The sequence below is a fragment of the Hippichthys cyanospilos genome, chromosome 20, assembly GCF_059441005.1.
Source record: "Hippichthys cyanospilos isolate Australia breed blue-spotted pipefish chromosome 20, RoL_Hcya_1.0, whole genome shotgun sequence".
NCBI lineage: Eukaryota > Metazoa > Chordata > Actinopteri > Syngnathiformes > Syngnathidae > Hippichthys > Hippichthys cyanospilos.
In genome coordinates, this window is record NC_142388.1 from 9,419,362 (window position 1) to 9,433,752 (window position 14,391).

Sequence of the window (14,391 nt, forward strand, 5' to 3'; positions counted from 1 at the left end):
GTTGGTCATGTGACCCACGTCCTAGTTTCACGCTCGCTTGAAAGAGGGAGGAGCCAGTGCGTGGTCGGATGACGCCACTCTCCGGGCTCCGTCCACTCTCCACCTCCGCCCGTACAGTCACGTCCAAGCTCCTCCAAGCCGAAAACAACGCAGCGTCCCCGGCGTCAGCTCTCGAGAACCGCGCGGCAAAATGGCGGCGGCTCCGTTGGCCCATTTCGACGAGGACTGGCAGGATTTCAACGAATTCAAGGAGTCGCCGGCGCAGCTAGACCAGCTCAACTCCAACGTGGCGGCGGCAGGCGGCGGTGGCTCGGCGAGCACCGCGGCGGAGGCGGCGGGGGGCCTGGAAGATTTGTCCGACCTGGACAACAGTTTCTCGGGGGAGATCTGCAGCTTCCAGTCCATGGAGGACCTGGTCCACGACTTCGACGAAAAGCTGTCCGTGTGTTTCCGCAACTACAACACCGCCACGGAGCACATAGCCCCAATTAAACCCATCACGGAGGAGGATTACCTGAAAGATGACGAGTGAGTTCCATTTCATTTGTTTTGACCACTTTTTTTTCCTCCCCAAAAGTGCTCGTTAGCGTCATTAGCTTCACCGGCGCTAGCGGAGAGTAGCTTAGCCTCAATCAGGGTTCTGCAAACACAGCCCCACTCGTTTAAGATAACATATCTGTTGTTGTAAACGACTCGGAAAAACACTTGTTCGCCTTTTTTTAAAAGTTTTAATGACCGTGCATAATTTATGTTCGGGCGTGGGACAAATAAGAAAAGTGCTCACAATTACAATACAAATACTGTAGCGTTCCCCTCGTTTATCGCGGGGGTCACGTTCCCAAAAATTTCTGCAGTAGCCGATATTCGCGAAGTATTTTTTTTCTTTTTTTTTCTCATTTTTAAAGTTAGTTACTTTTGGTATAAAAATATGTACCGTAAATAGATTTACTTTTTTTCTGGAAAACCAGAGGTAACCCTGCAATTAAGTTATGGTTCAAAAAAAGAAATCAACAAAAGTTTGAATTTGGTTTTTGTTCCCTTTTTAATGATGTTTCTTTGGTTAAAAATAAATACATGTAATCAATTCATATTTTGACTGGTCCGACTTGAACGAAGAAAAATAGCAAAGGAAAACTGCAATCGTAAAAGTTTAGGTTAATTTCGGCAGCCTGCTGTTTAAAAAATAGTAAAAGTACCTTTTCAACTCCTTTACATATAAGTACTTATAAGTATGAGTAAATACAATTACAAACTTTGAAATAAATATACTGTTTATCACTTTTCAATAATGAATACATGAGCAGATCTTGTAATGACAATTTCAGTGGTGTGTCATTTTCCTCTGACAAATATTTTTGTGTCACGTGCCAACATGGTAATATTGGTTATTATCGCCTTCAAACAGCTGTACTGTGACAATGCCAGATTTAATCGCACATGTTGAAATACTTCCGTGAAAAAACAGAAGCTGGCATGTTTTTCTCGAAGTGAAGCAGATCCATTTTTGTACAAGACTCAGACAAATGGGGAGTATTAGTGGAACAACTACACAAAACTACTTTAGTTTGGATGTAAGTTGGTAGAGTGCCACAAGTTTCAAACAGGTTTAATCTAAATATTTTTTGTAATTTTGGCTATGTCGAACGGTAAATTATCATAATTTCCGAAATATAAGACACACTTGGTTACCCAAAAATGAAGGCCAAAAGTATGGTTGTGCCTTGTTAACAGTAACTTAAAAACTAGGGATTTATTTTTTTTTATTCAACACCATTACACTTAATTACAATTGCTGGCGTTCCACTAGGCTTGCTACTCAGTACACAGATTTCTTTTTTAGAAATATTTGCAATGATTATGAATCTATTGCTATTGTTGATTGATAGGTTGTATATGAACCCACTATTTTCGTTTGTTTTCTCTCGGTAAAGCTTAAATGTTTAAGCTAAATTCGGCACCCACATTTGAGACAGCCAGATTTGTCCGGCAAATGTTGAATATCATAATTTCCCAAATATAAGACACACTTGGTTCCCCAAAAATGAAGGCCAAAAGTATGGTTGTGTCTTGTCAACTTAAAAACTAGGGATTTATTTTTATTTTTTTTAATTCAGCACCATTACACTTAATTACAATTGCTAGCGGCGTTCCACCAGGCTTGCTGCTCAGTACACAAAGATTTCTTTTTTGGCAAATCTTCACAATGATTATGAATCTATTGCTATTGTTGATTGATAGGTGGTATAGGAACCCAATATTTTCGTTTGTTTTCTCTTGGTAAACCTTAAATGTTTAAGTTAAATTCGGCACCCAAATTCGAGACAGCAAGATTTTGACGGCAAATGTTGAATCTCTGGTAGTCTTGCCGGGATTCGTGGATGGAATAGCAATTAGAGGAGAAAAACAGTGAGCGGAATAATTGGACAGCGGCCCCCAAGTAACCCGGAAAGTCTTTTCCGCATCAATGCACTTTGGCGGGAGGGACGTGCTGGGCCGCTTAATGACTCCGCCAAGCCAACCGGCGAGGTTAATTTAAGAAATTGCGTGCAAAAGAGACAATGTGAGCGTGTAGGAAGCTGAATAAATTATTGGAACGGGTACGGCTGCCTTGTAAAACAGAGCGTGTTTTTTTTTTTTTTTTTTTTAACTGCATTGAATTTTTTTTCAACGCAATGACAGCGAAACTAATTGTGTGCGTTTTGGCAAGCGCAAAAGAAGTCTGGCCTACATAGAACGGCGGCGGTGGCGGCTCATCATCTCGAGGACAAACCGGGACGTTATGTAAACAAAGCGAAAGATGAGGCGCGGCCTGGCGTGGATGTCGCACAAGTGACTTTCACACGTGAAGTGCGAGGAATTCGTTTGTGACGCCATTGCGTGTCAATGCTTTTTATTTGCCAGTGTTATAAAAAGAGCGGAGCTCCACATACGCGTTTGATTTCTGTTGTGGAGTTGAACAAAATGGCATCTAAAATGTCATTCTTAACTGTCAAAATGTTTTTAAGTCTAAATTTTCTTTGATCGACTTTTCACATTGCAAAATTGTTTCGTTTTTGTTGTTTTTTTTAAAAGTCTGACAAACATTTATTTCGAAATGCTAACAAAACGTTCAGGAAGCTCCCAGCATCCTCAGCATGTCTTGAAAAGTTAAAAAAACTATAACTTTAATACTTCAATACCTAAATTAAACAATTACTTTATTGCATAAGTGCCTCAAGGAATTATTTAGGTAATCGCGTATTAAAGTAATCAATGACTTCCTACATTCGGGGAATCAATTACTTTAGTAATTTGCTTCTGAATTAATATTTTACATTAGCACTTAGCGACCTAAGCTTGCCGATAACTTTGTGCACTTCAATACTTAAAGTAATCAATTACTTTAGTGCTTCAAGTACTTCAAGTAATTAATTGCTTTAGGTAATTAAGTATGAACACTATCAATGACTCTTTGCATTAAGGGAATCTACTACTTTAGTACTCAAGTCCTGAGGTAATCGGTTACATTAGTACTTAACTACCTAAAGTACATGATAACTAGTACAGTGACCCCCCCCTACTTCGCGGTTAATAGGGGGTGTCAACCCCCGGCGAAGTCTGAAATAGGGTATCAGTTCCTAGATTTCTATCTACGTCCCAATAAAGCCACAGTAACCATAAACAATCTTTTTTTTGTATTTTTTTGCATATTTCATTTCCTTTCTCCCATTATTTAACATTACATTATCCTTATTAACATTATTGTATATTCATTCAATAACTAATATGACTTAGTTTGTTGAGAATTTGTTCTCAGGACTGGTTATCTCCGGTGAGAGAGTACGCAAGTCATCACGTTGAACTTCACATTTATTTTGGCTCATGTATGGTGTAACGTGTAGTATCTGTTGAATAATAAATCAACAACAATGTTAAAGTCAGTCAACTAACATATAGACACTTGCCGAACTTTAATCTATGAATTGACTGTATTTTTAGCCGACATTAGCGGGTTAGCAACAACTAACAACTACTACTAACTATAGCGTGCAACCTCTACCCAAACGAACACATAAACAGAATAAACACTCATGGCTTACTAAACAGGCAGTAGCGTGCGTTATCAACATAAATGGTAATAAACTATAAATATGAGCTTAAATTGTCATTCACTACGTCACAGTAACGAGCCGAATGACGCACAGAGAACGTAAAACAGGAAACGGAAATGCAACGCGACCCGACCAAATTAAAAGCATGCGTTTCAAAATAAGATTAAAAAAAAACGTCACGAACTCTAACGCTTGAAGAATTCTTAACATAGTTATTAACTAGTATTACTTGGTTATTTGATGAATACAGTACTGTAAAATGTACTTTTTTGCATTTTTCATTTTTTTTCCATTTTTGCGCATTTTTTAAATTATTTTTTTATTTTGAAATATTTAGAATTTTTCCTGGAAAAACCTGCGAAGTACTGAGACCGCGATATCTGAGACCGCGAAGTTGGAGGGATCACTGTACTTTAATTCTCAAAAACTACTTCAAAAACTCTAGTAGTTAGTGTGTAATTACATCAAGTAATTGATTATCTAAGTACCTGGCATTCTAAGTTTGCCCTGTTAAAAATCGTCAATATATGTGTGTGGGATTGAATCAGTTAATTGAAGTACAATTTAAAAAAAAATCTGAAATGAGTGATATATTTTTCATTAGAATTTGGGGGGGAAATACACTGAATTTGTTATTCAAATATTTGAATCATCACACCTCCTGGAATGTAGTCACCGTCTTTTTTTTGTTTTTGCAACATTGCACGCATATGTTGACGTATTTGCGTTTCCAGGGTGTGGAACGCTCTGACGGACAACTACGGCAACGTGATGCCGGTGGACTGGAAGACGTCGCACACGCGCTCGCTTCACCTGCCCGCGCTCAACCTCAATCAATGCCAGGTAGCGCTAACGCATATATATGAATTTGAATACGGGAGCGTGGATAATGAGCACGTGCCCCCCCCCCAGAAGTTTGACAACCAGTCGTTGGATTTGTCGGACGACGAAGAGCTGAGGGAGCAGATGGACATGCACTCCATCATCGTTTCCTGCATCGACGACGAGCCGCTCTTCACCGCCGAACAGGTGACGTTTGCCCCCCCCCCCAAGCAATCGCGTCAATCAAAGGCGCTTTGCCTTTTGAAACGTTTTGAAACGTTTTGGTCCCGCTCGGCAGGTGATCGAGGAGATCGAGGAGATGATGCAAGAGTCGCCGGACCCGGACGACGACGACAGCCCCTCCCGCTCCGACCTGTCCATGCTCTCCCAGGACCTCCGCGCCATCAAGCGCTCCGGATCCGACACCAGCTACGAGGACCGTAAGTTTCAAAAATAAAGAATTAAAGAAACGGCACGTGCGCCGTTTCCGCAGGGCCGCGCTCTGCCCCGTCTCCAGCGCGACCTAATGAAGTGTGAGAGGTGGCCCCCAGACTCATCCGCACGCTTATGTAACCCGCTTCAAATACAAACAGGCAGCGCGTTATGTAATGAACAACGTATACGTTTGCTTGGAGAGGCGCAACTTCCGCGCTAATGAACACCCGCGCGCTCATCGGGCAATTTATCGCGGCCGACAGTCGGCCATTTTGTGCCGGTGTTGTCGTTTTCCTCAGCCGAACACCAAAAAGGGTTTACCCGCGTCACGGTTTTTTTCTTTTTTCTTTTTGCCTCTCGTATATTTTTCACGCTTAGATTATCCGCTCTGCCTGAATGTGGAAAACTAACTGCCACTTTGATAAATCATGTATTTGAACAGCTGAGTTCTCTTTGCCTGACCACACTGAGAAGCCCCCCCCCCTTCAAAAAAAAAAAAAAAAACATCTTAAGAATTCTAAGCCTCACGTGACAGAAGGCGAAAATTACTGCTGACGCCTAAGGCTCTCTGTCAGGTTCAAGCAACCGTGAACATTAAATAAACACCACACAAGGAAGGAAGACAAGAAGCTTTTGATTCTTTTCGCTTTTGCTCTACTATCAGTAATCAGTTCATGCAATGGCTACTATCTTCTTCATGAACATAATGGCCATCAACAGACCATTCTGTCCTGTTGTGAGGTCACGGTGCCTCCTTTCCTCTCGTGCTCGTTGCCTCCACAAACAACTTTCTCTTCATGATTCTAACAAAGTGGCTTTATATGGATTATGCTATTTACATGTAAAACGCGGTTCTGCTTATGAAAGGTTCACGTTACAAAATGACTTCCAGAACAAATTCATTTCAGAAGTAGAAGTACCATGTATTTGTATAAGGTGTATTTGAGATCTGCTGATCTTTGTTTTTTAAGTATGCTAGCTATATGAGAGCAAAGACTTTTTCTCCACTACTGTGCTTCCATCCAAGCGTATGAATATGCGGCGAGTCATTTATGTGCGTCATATCCACGCTCAGGGTTGCGTCAGCTGTCCATGTCGGAGCTGAGCGAGACGCTGGAGGAGGTGGAGGCGGCCATCCGCAGCTTCAGCGAGGAGCTCATCCGGGCGCTGGCCCTGCGGGACGAGTTGGAGTATGAGAAAGAGGTGACTCCGCAACTACCAATTAGTATAATCCGTCACGTTGTTCATTTTGTTGCCCAAAAATATTTTGCTACATATTATTTTTGAAAACACTCGTTCTAACGTCGGGTTGTGCGGCGCGATCGCGGCGGCAGGTGAAGAACAGCTTCATCTCGCTGCTCATCGACGTGCAAAACAGGCAGAAGGAGCACCGCGATCTGCTGCGCAAGAAGAAGAAGATCCGCGGCGCCGCCGTGACCGGACCTAACGGCCAGCGCGTCGCCGGCTCGCACGTCCCCGGCACGGTGAGTGCCCGCGTGAACGGGGGGGGGGGGTCAAGCGTTCAGCGGCGCGATCTGGACGCGGCCGTTTGTCAGCTGTCCTCATCTATCTTTCCTCTTGCTTCCTTCCTTCAACTTGTTGTAGCGCCTCACTCTGGAGGGACTCTCCAATGTCATACAAAATGGCCTCCGGCAAACTTTTGGTACCACAGGAGGGGACAAACAGGTGCCCCCCCCCTCCACCAATCTTTCTTTCTCCACCTCCTGATTTATTCATTTTCTTTCTCCAGCATGCTTCATTTTTCTACAGACGCGGTTCACCTGTGCTGCTCATCTTTTTTTCCCCCCCAACAAAACTCTTTGCTTGTTTCTTGCGTTGCTGCTTCCGATTTATGTTTTGCCTGCAGTTTCCATGCACGTCCACTGTCTGTGTTTGGAATCATTCACTTATTTTCCACTGACTTTGCAGTCAGTTATGAAGCACTTAGGATATATTTGAGTGCGTGTGTGTGTGTGTGTGTGTGTATGTATATGTATATATATATTTTTTTTTTTGTGTGTGTGTGTGTGTGTTTATTCTTTGTTTTTTCAAGATGCAGTGGAAAGTCAATATATTCCCATTTCACTACATTTACGTTTATTGATGTTTGGAAAATAAACAAGTATTGATTCCAAATCCAGCAGTTTTGTCGAAACAGGCCCGTGAAAGTCATGTTTGTGCATTTCTTTATAAACACGGATTTTTTTTCCACTTTTAGTACCTGACCACAGTCATCCCCTATGAGAAGAAAGTGGGCTCCCCTGCAGTTGAAGACCTCCAGATCCTGACAAAGAGTGAGTCCCTACGTCCATCCAGCCTTATTTGAGCTCTCCTTTTCTAATTCACGCCGCTTTTTGTGCACCAGTCCTTCACGCCATGAGGGACGACAGCGAGAAGGTTCCCGCCCTGCTCACAGATTACATCCTCAAAGGTACGCACACATTCACATCACATTAGAATATTTCAAGACGGATTTTGACACACCAGCCACAACATTCGGTACAGTTGAAGTCTATCCAAAGAGCGCTATTAAAAAAAAACAAAACAGTGTAGGCATTGTTTGAAGTTGAGACTTTCCGCCCCCTGCTGGGGGCCAGCGGAAGTGCAGGGGCTCGGATGTCGCGGGGTTTTGGGTGCTCTTACCACACTTTGACTTTGCCTTCCTTGTGTCTCGCCTATGCCGCTGGCTGCTTTGCGCTCGGGCCAGCTCTGGTATGAGAGCGCTGGACGGCCAGGTTTGTAAAGGACGCTCTCCTCCTTCGCCTTCCAACTTCACTCTTTCTCTCTCGCGCTCCCTCTTGCTCTTTCTCAGCTTGGGCTGGGCCATGTGGACCAAAAATTTTAAACGGGATTTCCCCCATTCGCTCATTATAAAACAGTGCATCATTTGAAGCAGCTTTTTTTTTTACTACTGCAACAAACACTTTTTTTATGCATTCTTTTTATGAATCTAAATATCTAACATGAATAAAGATCCATCTCCATTATCCTAGCAATGATTTCATCCATTGAACGAAAGATTTCATTTTGCCTTTATTGTAATGCAAACCCATTTTTCCCCAATTACTGTTTATGAACCACTTAGTTTTTATTTAGTATTCCAAATAAAAAATAAATGTTTGCAAAAGACTTGTTTTGATTTAACGCAAATGACAAATAAGTCTGCTTTCATAAAAGATAACAGATATATGAGAATAATTCTTGCTCAGAAACTGAAATCAAAAGATTTGGACAAGTTCAACAATAGCTCGAAATGATGACTCATTTATTAGAATAGTTGTCGATAAATTTGATAATCGATCACTTGTCGATTAATCAATTGATTTGGAGGGCTCTACAGCTTTCATGGAACTTCAGAAGTTGAGGTGCTGAGACGACCAGGATTTGAGCTCATAACGATTATCGTATTTTTCGGACTTTTTTTCTCATGATTTGAGCCCTGCGGCCCCACTTCTTCAATGACCAAATAAGTAAGATCTGAATCGATGGCTTTGCTCATGAGAGTTTTAAAATTAAAACAATTATTTTCCTTATGCCATCTTTCTTCTCCACATCTAATGTTACGACACACGGCTTATCCGTGACATTTTTTGTTGTTGGTTTTGCTCAACTTTTGTCTCTGCGACGCATCTTACAGTGGGAAAAATCCGGTTGCCAAAATATTGCATTTAGTCAAGTTATCATCAATTTGTTGGAAATGGCCCAGCCCCGCTTTGGCGTTTGTCTGCCTAGTTGCATCTTGGTGTCCCTTCGTTCCCGCCCCCTTGTCAAAAACGACATTTAGCAGGCAGTAGCAGCTTGACTCACGGCTCGTCATCTTCTTCGTCCCCTCACGCTCGTCCAGTCTGCCGCCGACGCCCCAACAAACTCACGCTTCCGTCTGCTCTTGTGCTGTGTTCGCAGTTCTTTGTCCCACGTAAAAATCCAAACGCCGATTGGCGCCCTCCCACGTCCAGAAGCTCCCCGGAGCCACGGCGCAAAGTACCTTCTGGAACGTTGGATCTTTTCAACGGGAACCTCTTAACCTTTTCATGTTTTTGACCTGGACGTCAAGTTGGACAATCCCCGTTCTTCATGGACGCTAACCGGTATTACTCGTTGCACCGCAAAAATCCCGAATGACTCGGCAATTTTCCTCAGCACAACAAATGCAATCAAGGACATCTTTTCTATTATGATATAGATATATTTTTTCCATGCGAAGAAGGGAAAGATCCCGCCGGGGGAGACTCCAGGTGGCGGCAGAGCGACATTAGCATCCGTCAAACTGCTAGCCGCCGGCTGAATGTCGAAAGAAAATATTTTTTGTATATAACGCGCCGGAACAAAAAGGAAAGCCAGAAGAAGGCGTACGACCCCTTTCAAACAGTGACCTCGCGCCCACCCACTCCGTCATACCTTTCGCTAATGCTAGCTAGCGAGCAAACTCCAGGTAGTACGCGGTAGCGCTTCTCGTCTTCGTAGTGATCTGCTCATGTCGTGTATTTGTTGATTAGCGCTAGGGAACATTTTAGCTAGTCGGCATGCTAATACGTGATCTTTGTTTGCTGTCTTTAACCAACGACGAATTTATTTTCTTGGCAAAATTGTGGCACAGCAACGCGCTGAGCTGTCTGCACTCGCACTTACTGGCAGGTTTCTTTGTTTTGTTTACCAGACTCATCCAGCAGTTGGCGGTATCGGCTACAAAGACACTAAGGTTGCACAGATTTCACGGTTAAGCAGCACAAAATAGCTTGCGTTCTTCATCGTTTATGTTTGGTTATTTTTTATTGTTAGCCTATAACTACTTTTGAACAAATATGGACATTATGAAGACTTGGAGTTACTTCACCAATGCAGAAATGAAAGTTAAAGCGAATCTGACGCCTTATGGTTGGATACTGGTGGTGTTCCGCAAGGCTTTATACCAAGTCCACAGATTCTTTGCACTTGACGTGAATGTAAACATTGGTTGTTAGAGTACAAAAGCAGGTGGCGTTCCGCAGGGTTCCCTATTTAGTCAACTCATCTTTACATTGCTAGTTTGCTTCTGTTATTGCACAAGAATCATGGCACATGGACAGAAATGTTGCATTTCACTTTTTAGTACACTACATATATATATTTGAGAAGTGTTTAACATTTATTTAGGCTAAAAAAAAATATTGTTTGGGTTGCAGCAGAAATGGCATCTGATTTAAAAACCGTCAAGTATCAACATTTTTGAGAAGCACTAATTTATCTCATTACCAACTGAAGTCATATTTACAGGTTTGTATGACAAATGTGAAAATGTTCAAACTAAGTAACGTGCCTTGCGGAACACCACCAGATTTCTTGTATCATGTTAACATTTGCACATAAGTTGTTTATCTATCGCTAACGAAAAACAAGCCAAATATACAAAAAATTCAAATTGGTATGCTGCTAACTGGGCGTACTTTCTTGTGACCGCGCCCTGCGTGTCGGCTCGTCCTAATTTAAAGACTATTTTTTTCTCTTAACATGGAAATCTCAAATGCTAATTTTTTTTTATTTTTTACAAAGCGGAGATACGGAACTCGAAGTGAGCTAATCTCAGGTACGACCGTCAGCATCTTCAGTCGTATTGTGCTTGAGAATTCACTCATTCAATCACAAAAGTGTGTTTTTAGTTTAGGTTTTTTTTTTTTTTAGAGTCCAGACATGAAATAATTCCAGGTGGTTATTTCTATTTTTTTTTTTTTCGGTTTTCAAATGTTTGGCTGAATGAGGGTCTAAAAACATTTTAGAAACTAAAGTAAATGATTAATTTGTCTGGAGCTGTTAAAAAAAAAAGATTGAAAAAGTTAAATGTGTGTACTGCTCAAGGGCATCAATATCGTCAATGTTAATGACAAAAAAAAAAAGGTGCAGATGATGTTCAAGTGTTGTAAATGTAATTAAAAGGAAGAAAGCGCCAGAATATCGTGCGTAAACTGTGACGTGCCGCCCGCACTTTACTTTAGCGCCACACGTACATTTCCTTTTTGCGTATGCATTTTTGTTCAAATCGATTTTGGAGCGATTCAAGCAGGCGTCGGAAATTTTTCAAGTCTTATTTGCCGGTTGACGCGTGAAATCCAAATCAGGTCCGTTTTAGATCATGCAAATATTTTTGATGTAATTCCGATGAACGAATTTAGTTTTCTAATGAAAAATCAGTCGGTGTTTTGACGTACAATTTTAGAGATTTATATTTTATACGCAAAAACGCTCACAAAAGAGAGATTGCCTTTGTAAGAAAAAAAACCTTTGTACATTAAATGAACTGCTTTGTAGTGGTTTTTAATGCATAGGATTCAACCCAGTTTTTTTGTTTACTGTCTCATGTGGTACTGCAGTATATTAATTTATTGTGTTACTGTTTGTTTTTTGTGACCCATACATTTACTGTAACGTTTCAAGTGTTATGTGGCAGAATTGCACGCCATTTCAAATAAATGACCATGTAAACAACCGTACACAGTTTATCCATCCATCCTTTGCTAAAGGTAAGTAAGAATCCTCATTGTCACATGCTTGCTTTTTAATGGAGAAAACAAACATTTATTGTAATTTCATGGACAGCACCCCAAAAAACGTTTTTTTGAACTACCCTTCCTTATATTTACTGAAAAACAGGCTTCATTCTTTGGTAATGTAAAATTTACACTTTGTCAGCATCTTTGTGTGGATGAACTATGTTGAAATAACAGGAGGAGCTTCTATTAAGGGGAGTAGCTTCTTTTATGCAGCTTTAAGCTGTGTCTCGTCCAAAATTGCTGTTTTGCTGCCATCTTGTGTCAAGCTAAGCTCACAGGTTGGTGTCTGTGAACATTGTGTGCTCCTTCCGCACCGTGCTGAAGCCTTTCACGCTGTCCACAAACTCCTCGTCGTCCATAAACTGTTGAGGGACAAAACGCCGCGTGGATGCCCGTGGACATGTCCAAAGGTATGTCAAGCTCTTGGAGCATTTATTTACTAGCCTTGATATCCAATTTTAGCATTTTCTGAGTCTTGACTTGTGAATATCATTGAAATTCTCACGAAAATGAAGTGTTAAAAAAAGAATAAAAACAGCTGGTCCAAAGGGATACGTTACTTATTTAACTGTTATCAGCATTAAAAATTATCTATTTTGTCTGATTAATCTGATGAAATTATTTTTCATGCAAAATTGTTACAGCTGTAGAACAGCTGTGACTGGCCGGTAGCTGAGCCTTAAGCACACGTGAGCACATTTTCAAAATATCTTTGAAAGTATGAAAAATGAAAACTGATGTCATCAAATTCACTCATTCAAAAAGCTCAAAAATACTAATGGTGCACTACCGCGGTTGGCCATCGGGTGGCGGTAATGCATAGAAAGCATTTGCCAACTGGCAAAAGTAGAATAGAAGCAGCGGTAGTCGTCATGGCAATGAATGTTTGACGTATTGTCAGTTTAGCATTCAGAATACAAAAAATATCAAAAGCGGCACCTGACAGTCGTTCTTGTCGAGACCTAAAACTAGATTTCATGTCACAAATTTTGAAGCGTCGGGCGCCGTCGCTCACCATTCCGCTATCGTGTCCCCACGCCTCGGCTAACGACTTTCTATCCATCAGCTGGCTGACGCTTCGCCTCAAGGAAGTCCCGCCTCCTCGTCCTTCTTCACACGCGCTTTTGGACTCCGGCGCCTCCTGGTGGCCAGCGACGCGTCAAAAAGGCCGTACTGACTAAAAAGCTCGGGTACGTTACCTCCATCTTGACGGTGAACGACTTGAGCGTCACGCTGCTCACCGCGCCCGCAGTGTCGAACTGGAAAAACATCTTTTTTAACTGGTGGAGGCTTTTTTTTTTTCCACAGAAAAAAATGACATTATTTTGTAAGACTTTTTAAATGACCAGATATAGAATAAAAATGATCGTGCATAGTAAGGCTTTTTTTCCATGGATTTTTTTTAATTTATTCCAGTTTTATTGGCTTAATTTTTGGAAGGAGTCGTCGCGAGTTCTAATTTGAAGTCTCACCAGAACAGAGTTGCTGGCCGGATAAACTGCCATGGGGCTATTCTTGTGCATGGCCACCAGGGGGGGTCGCTCTCTGCTCAAGGGGGCCTTCCTCAGGACCTGCGGCGTTTCACGGGCTGTTACGGAGCGCAACCTTTACCGCGCCGGCGATCACCTGACCTTGCGGAGTGCCACGCCCAGCGCGATGGCCATCAGCAGCAGGGCCACGCCCGCCATGGTGGCCATGAACCACAGCTCCTGGACCACCGGCCGCCCGTCCGCCCGGCCCGCCTCCGCTTCTTCGGGCTCGCTTCCCATTGGTCCCTCAAGGTGGATTTGGAAAATGACCACGTACAGTAAGGCACAAAATGTTACCATGTATACTAAGTCTATAGTAAGGCTTTTCGCAAAAAACGACAGTCTATAGTAAGGCTTTTTTCCGCAAAAAAACGGTCTATAGTAAAGCTTTTATTCCACGTAAAACGCCAATCTATAGTAAGGCATTTTTTCCGCAAAAAAACGACAGTCTATAGTAAGGCTTTTTTCCGCAAAAAAAACGGTCTATAGTAAAGCTTTTATTCCACGTAAAACGCCAATCTATAGTAAGGCATTTTTTCCGCAAAAAACGACAGTCTATAGTAAGGCTTTTTTTCGCAAAAAAACGGTCTATAGTAAAGCTTTTATTTCACGTAAAACGACAGTCTATAGTAAGGCTTTTTTTTTTTTTACGCAAAAAACGATAGTCTATAGTAAGGCTTTTTTAGGGACGAAAAACGACAGTCTTTCGTTCGCAAAAAAATGAGTCTATAGTATTTGCGAAAAAAAAAGCCTTACTATATATAGACTGTTGTTTTTTGGCAAAAAAAAGTCTTACTATAGACTGTCGTTTTTCGTCCCTAAAAAAGCCTTACTATAGACTATCGTTTTTGTTAGTTTTTTGCGGAAAAAAAAAGCTGGTTAAGAAGAAAAACTCACCTATGTTGCGTTTAGTTTCGGGGTCTTTGCCGGCGGTCCGGCGCTAAGCATCAGAAGGCTTGCTCGGCGGCCGGACGTGGCGCGCGCGCAACA

General features: G+C 41.9%; 2 protein-coding genes across 5 annotated transcripts; one reads left to right on the top strand and one right to left on the bottom strand.

The window, feature by feature from the left end:
- The first annotated feature begins 57 nt into the window (after window positions 1–57).
- On the top strand, window positions 58–11,812 carry fez2b (fasciculation and elongation protein zeta 2b). 4 transcript variants are annotated; one of them, XM_088403489.1, is made up of 11 exons: window positions 58–528; window positions 4,826–4,934; window positions 5,004–5,120; window positions 5,212–5,353; window positions 6,424–6,551; window positions 6,683–6,832; window positions 6,954–7,034; window positions 7,567–7,642; window positions 7,714–7,779; window positions 8,056–8,083; window positions 9,252–9,399. In XM_088403489.1, exons 1-10 carry the CDS (start codon window positions 191–193, stop codon window positions 8,064–8,066), a joined length of 1,218 nt encoding a protein of 405 aa, XP_088259615.1. In that variant the 5' UTR covers window positions 58–190; the 3' UTR covers window positions 8,067–8,083; window positions 9,252–9,399. The 4 variants fall into 4 exon arrangements, with proteins under 4 accessions (XP_088259615.1, XP_088259613.1, XP_088259614.1 ...); XM_088403487.1 differs by lacking the exon at window positions 8,056–8,083 and having other exon boundaries at window positions 9,252–11,812; XM_088403488.1 differs by lacking the exon at window positions 8,056–8,083 and having other exon boundaries at window positions 5,007–5,120; window positions 9,252–11,812.
- Window positions 11,780–13,904, bottom strand: LOC148407289 (usherin). Its single transcript, XM_088403491.1, has 5 exons — window positions 13,504–13,904; window positions 13,345–13,443; window positions 13,072–13,131; window positions 12,888–13,013; window positions 11,780–12,234 (listed from the first exon to the last, which is right to left on the bottom strand). The coding sequence occupies exons 1-5, from the start codon at window positions 13,699–13,701 to the stop codon at window positions 12,145–12,147; spliced, it is 573 nt and encodes a 190-aa protein (XP_088259617.1). The 5' UTR covers window positions 13,702–13,904; the 3' UTR covers window positions 11,780–12,144.
- Between the last annotated feature and the right edge of the window lie 487 nt (window positions 13,905–14,391).

What these genes read in the sequence shown, in the direction of transcription:
- fez2b (XM_088403487.1), top strand. Translation starts at nt 191, where the DNA reads ATGGCGGCGGCTCCGTTGGCCCATTTCGACGAGGACTGGCAGGATTTC. An exon ending in GATTACCTGAAAGATGACGA is followed by an intron (nt 529 to 4,825) that starts GTGAGTTCCATT and finishes TTGCGTTTCCAG; the next exon opens with GGTGTGGAACGCTCTGACGG. An exon ending in CCACAGGAGGGGACAAACAG is followed by an intron (nt 7,035 to 7,566) that starts GTGCCCCCCCCC and finishes TTCCACTTTTAG; the next exon opens with TACCTGACCACAGTCATCCC.
- LOC148407289 (XM_088403491.1), bottom strand. Translation starts at nt 13,701, where the DNA reads ATGGTAACATTTTGTGCCTTACTGTACGTGGTCATTTTCCAAATCCAC. An exon ending in CGGCCAGCAACTCTGTTCTG is followed by an intron (nt 13,132 to 13,344) that starts GTGAGACTTCAA and finishes ATGTTTTTCCAG; the next exon opens with TTCGACACTGCGGGCGCGGT. An exon ending in GGGGACACGATAGCGGAATG is followed by an intron (nt 12,235 to 12,887) that starts GTGAGCGACGGC and finishes GTCCCTCAACAG; the next exon opens with TTTATGGACGACGAGGAGTT.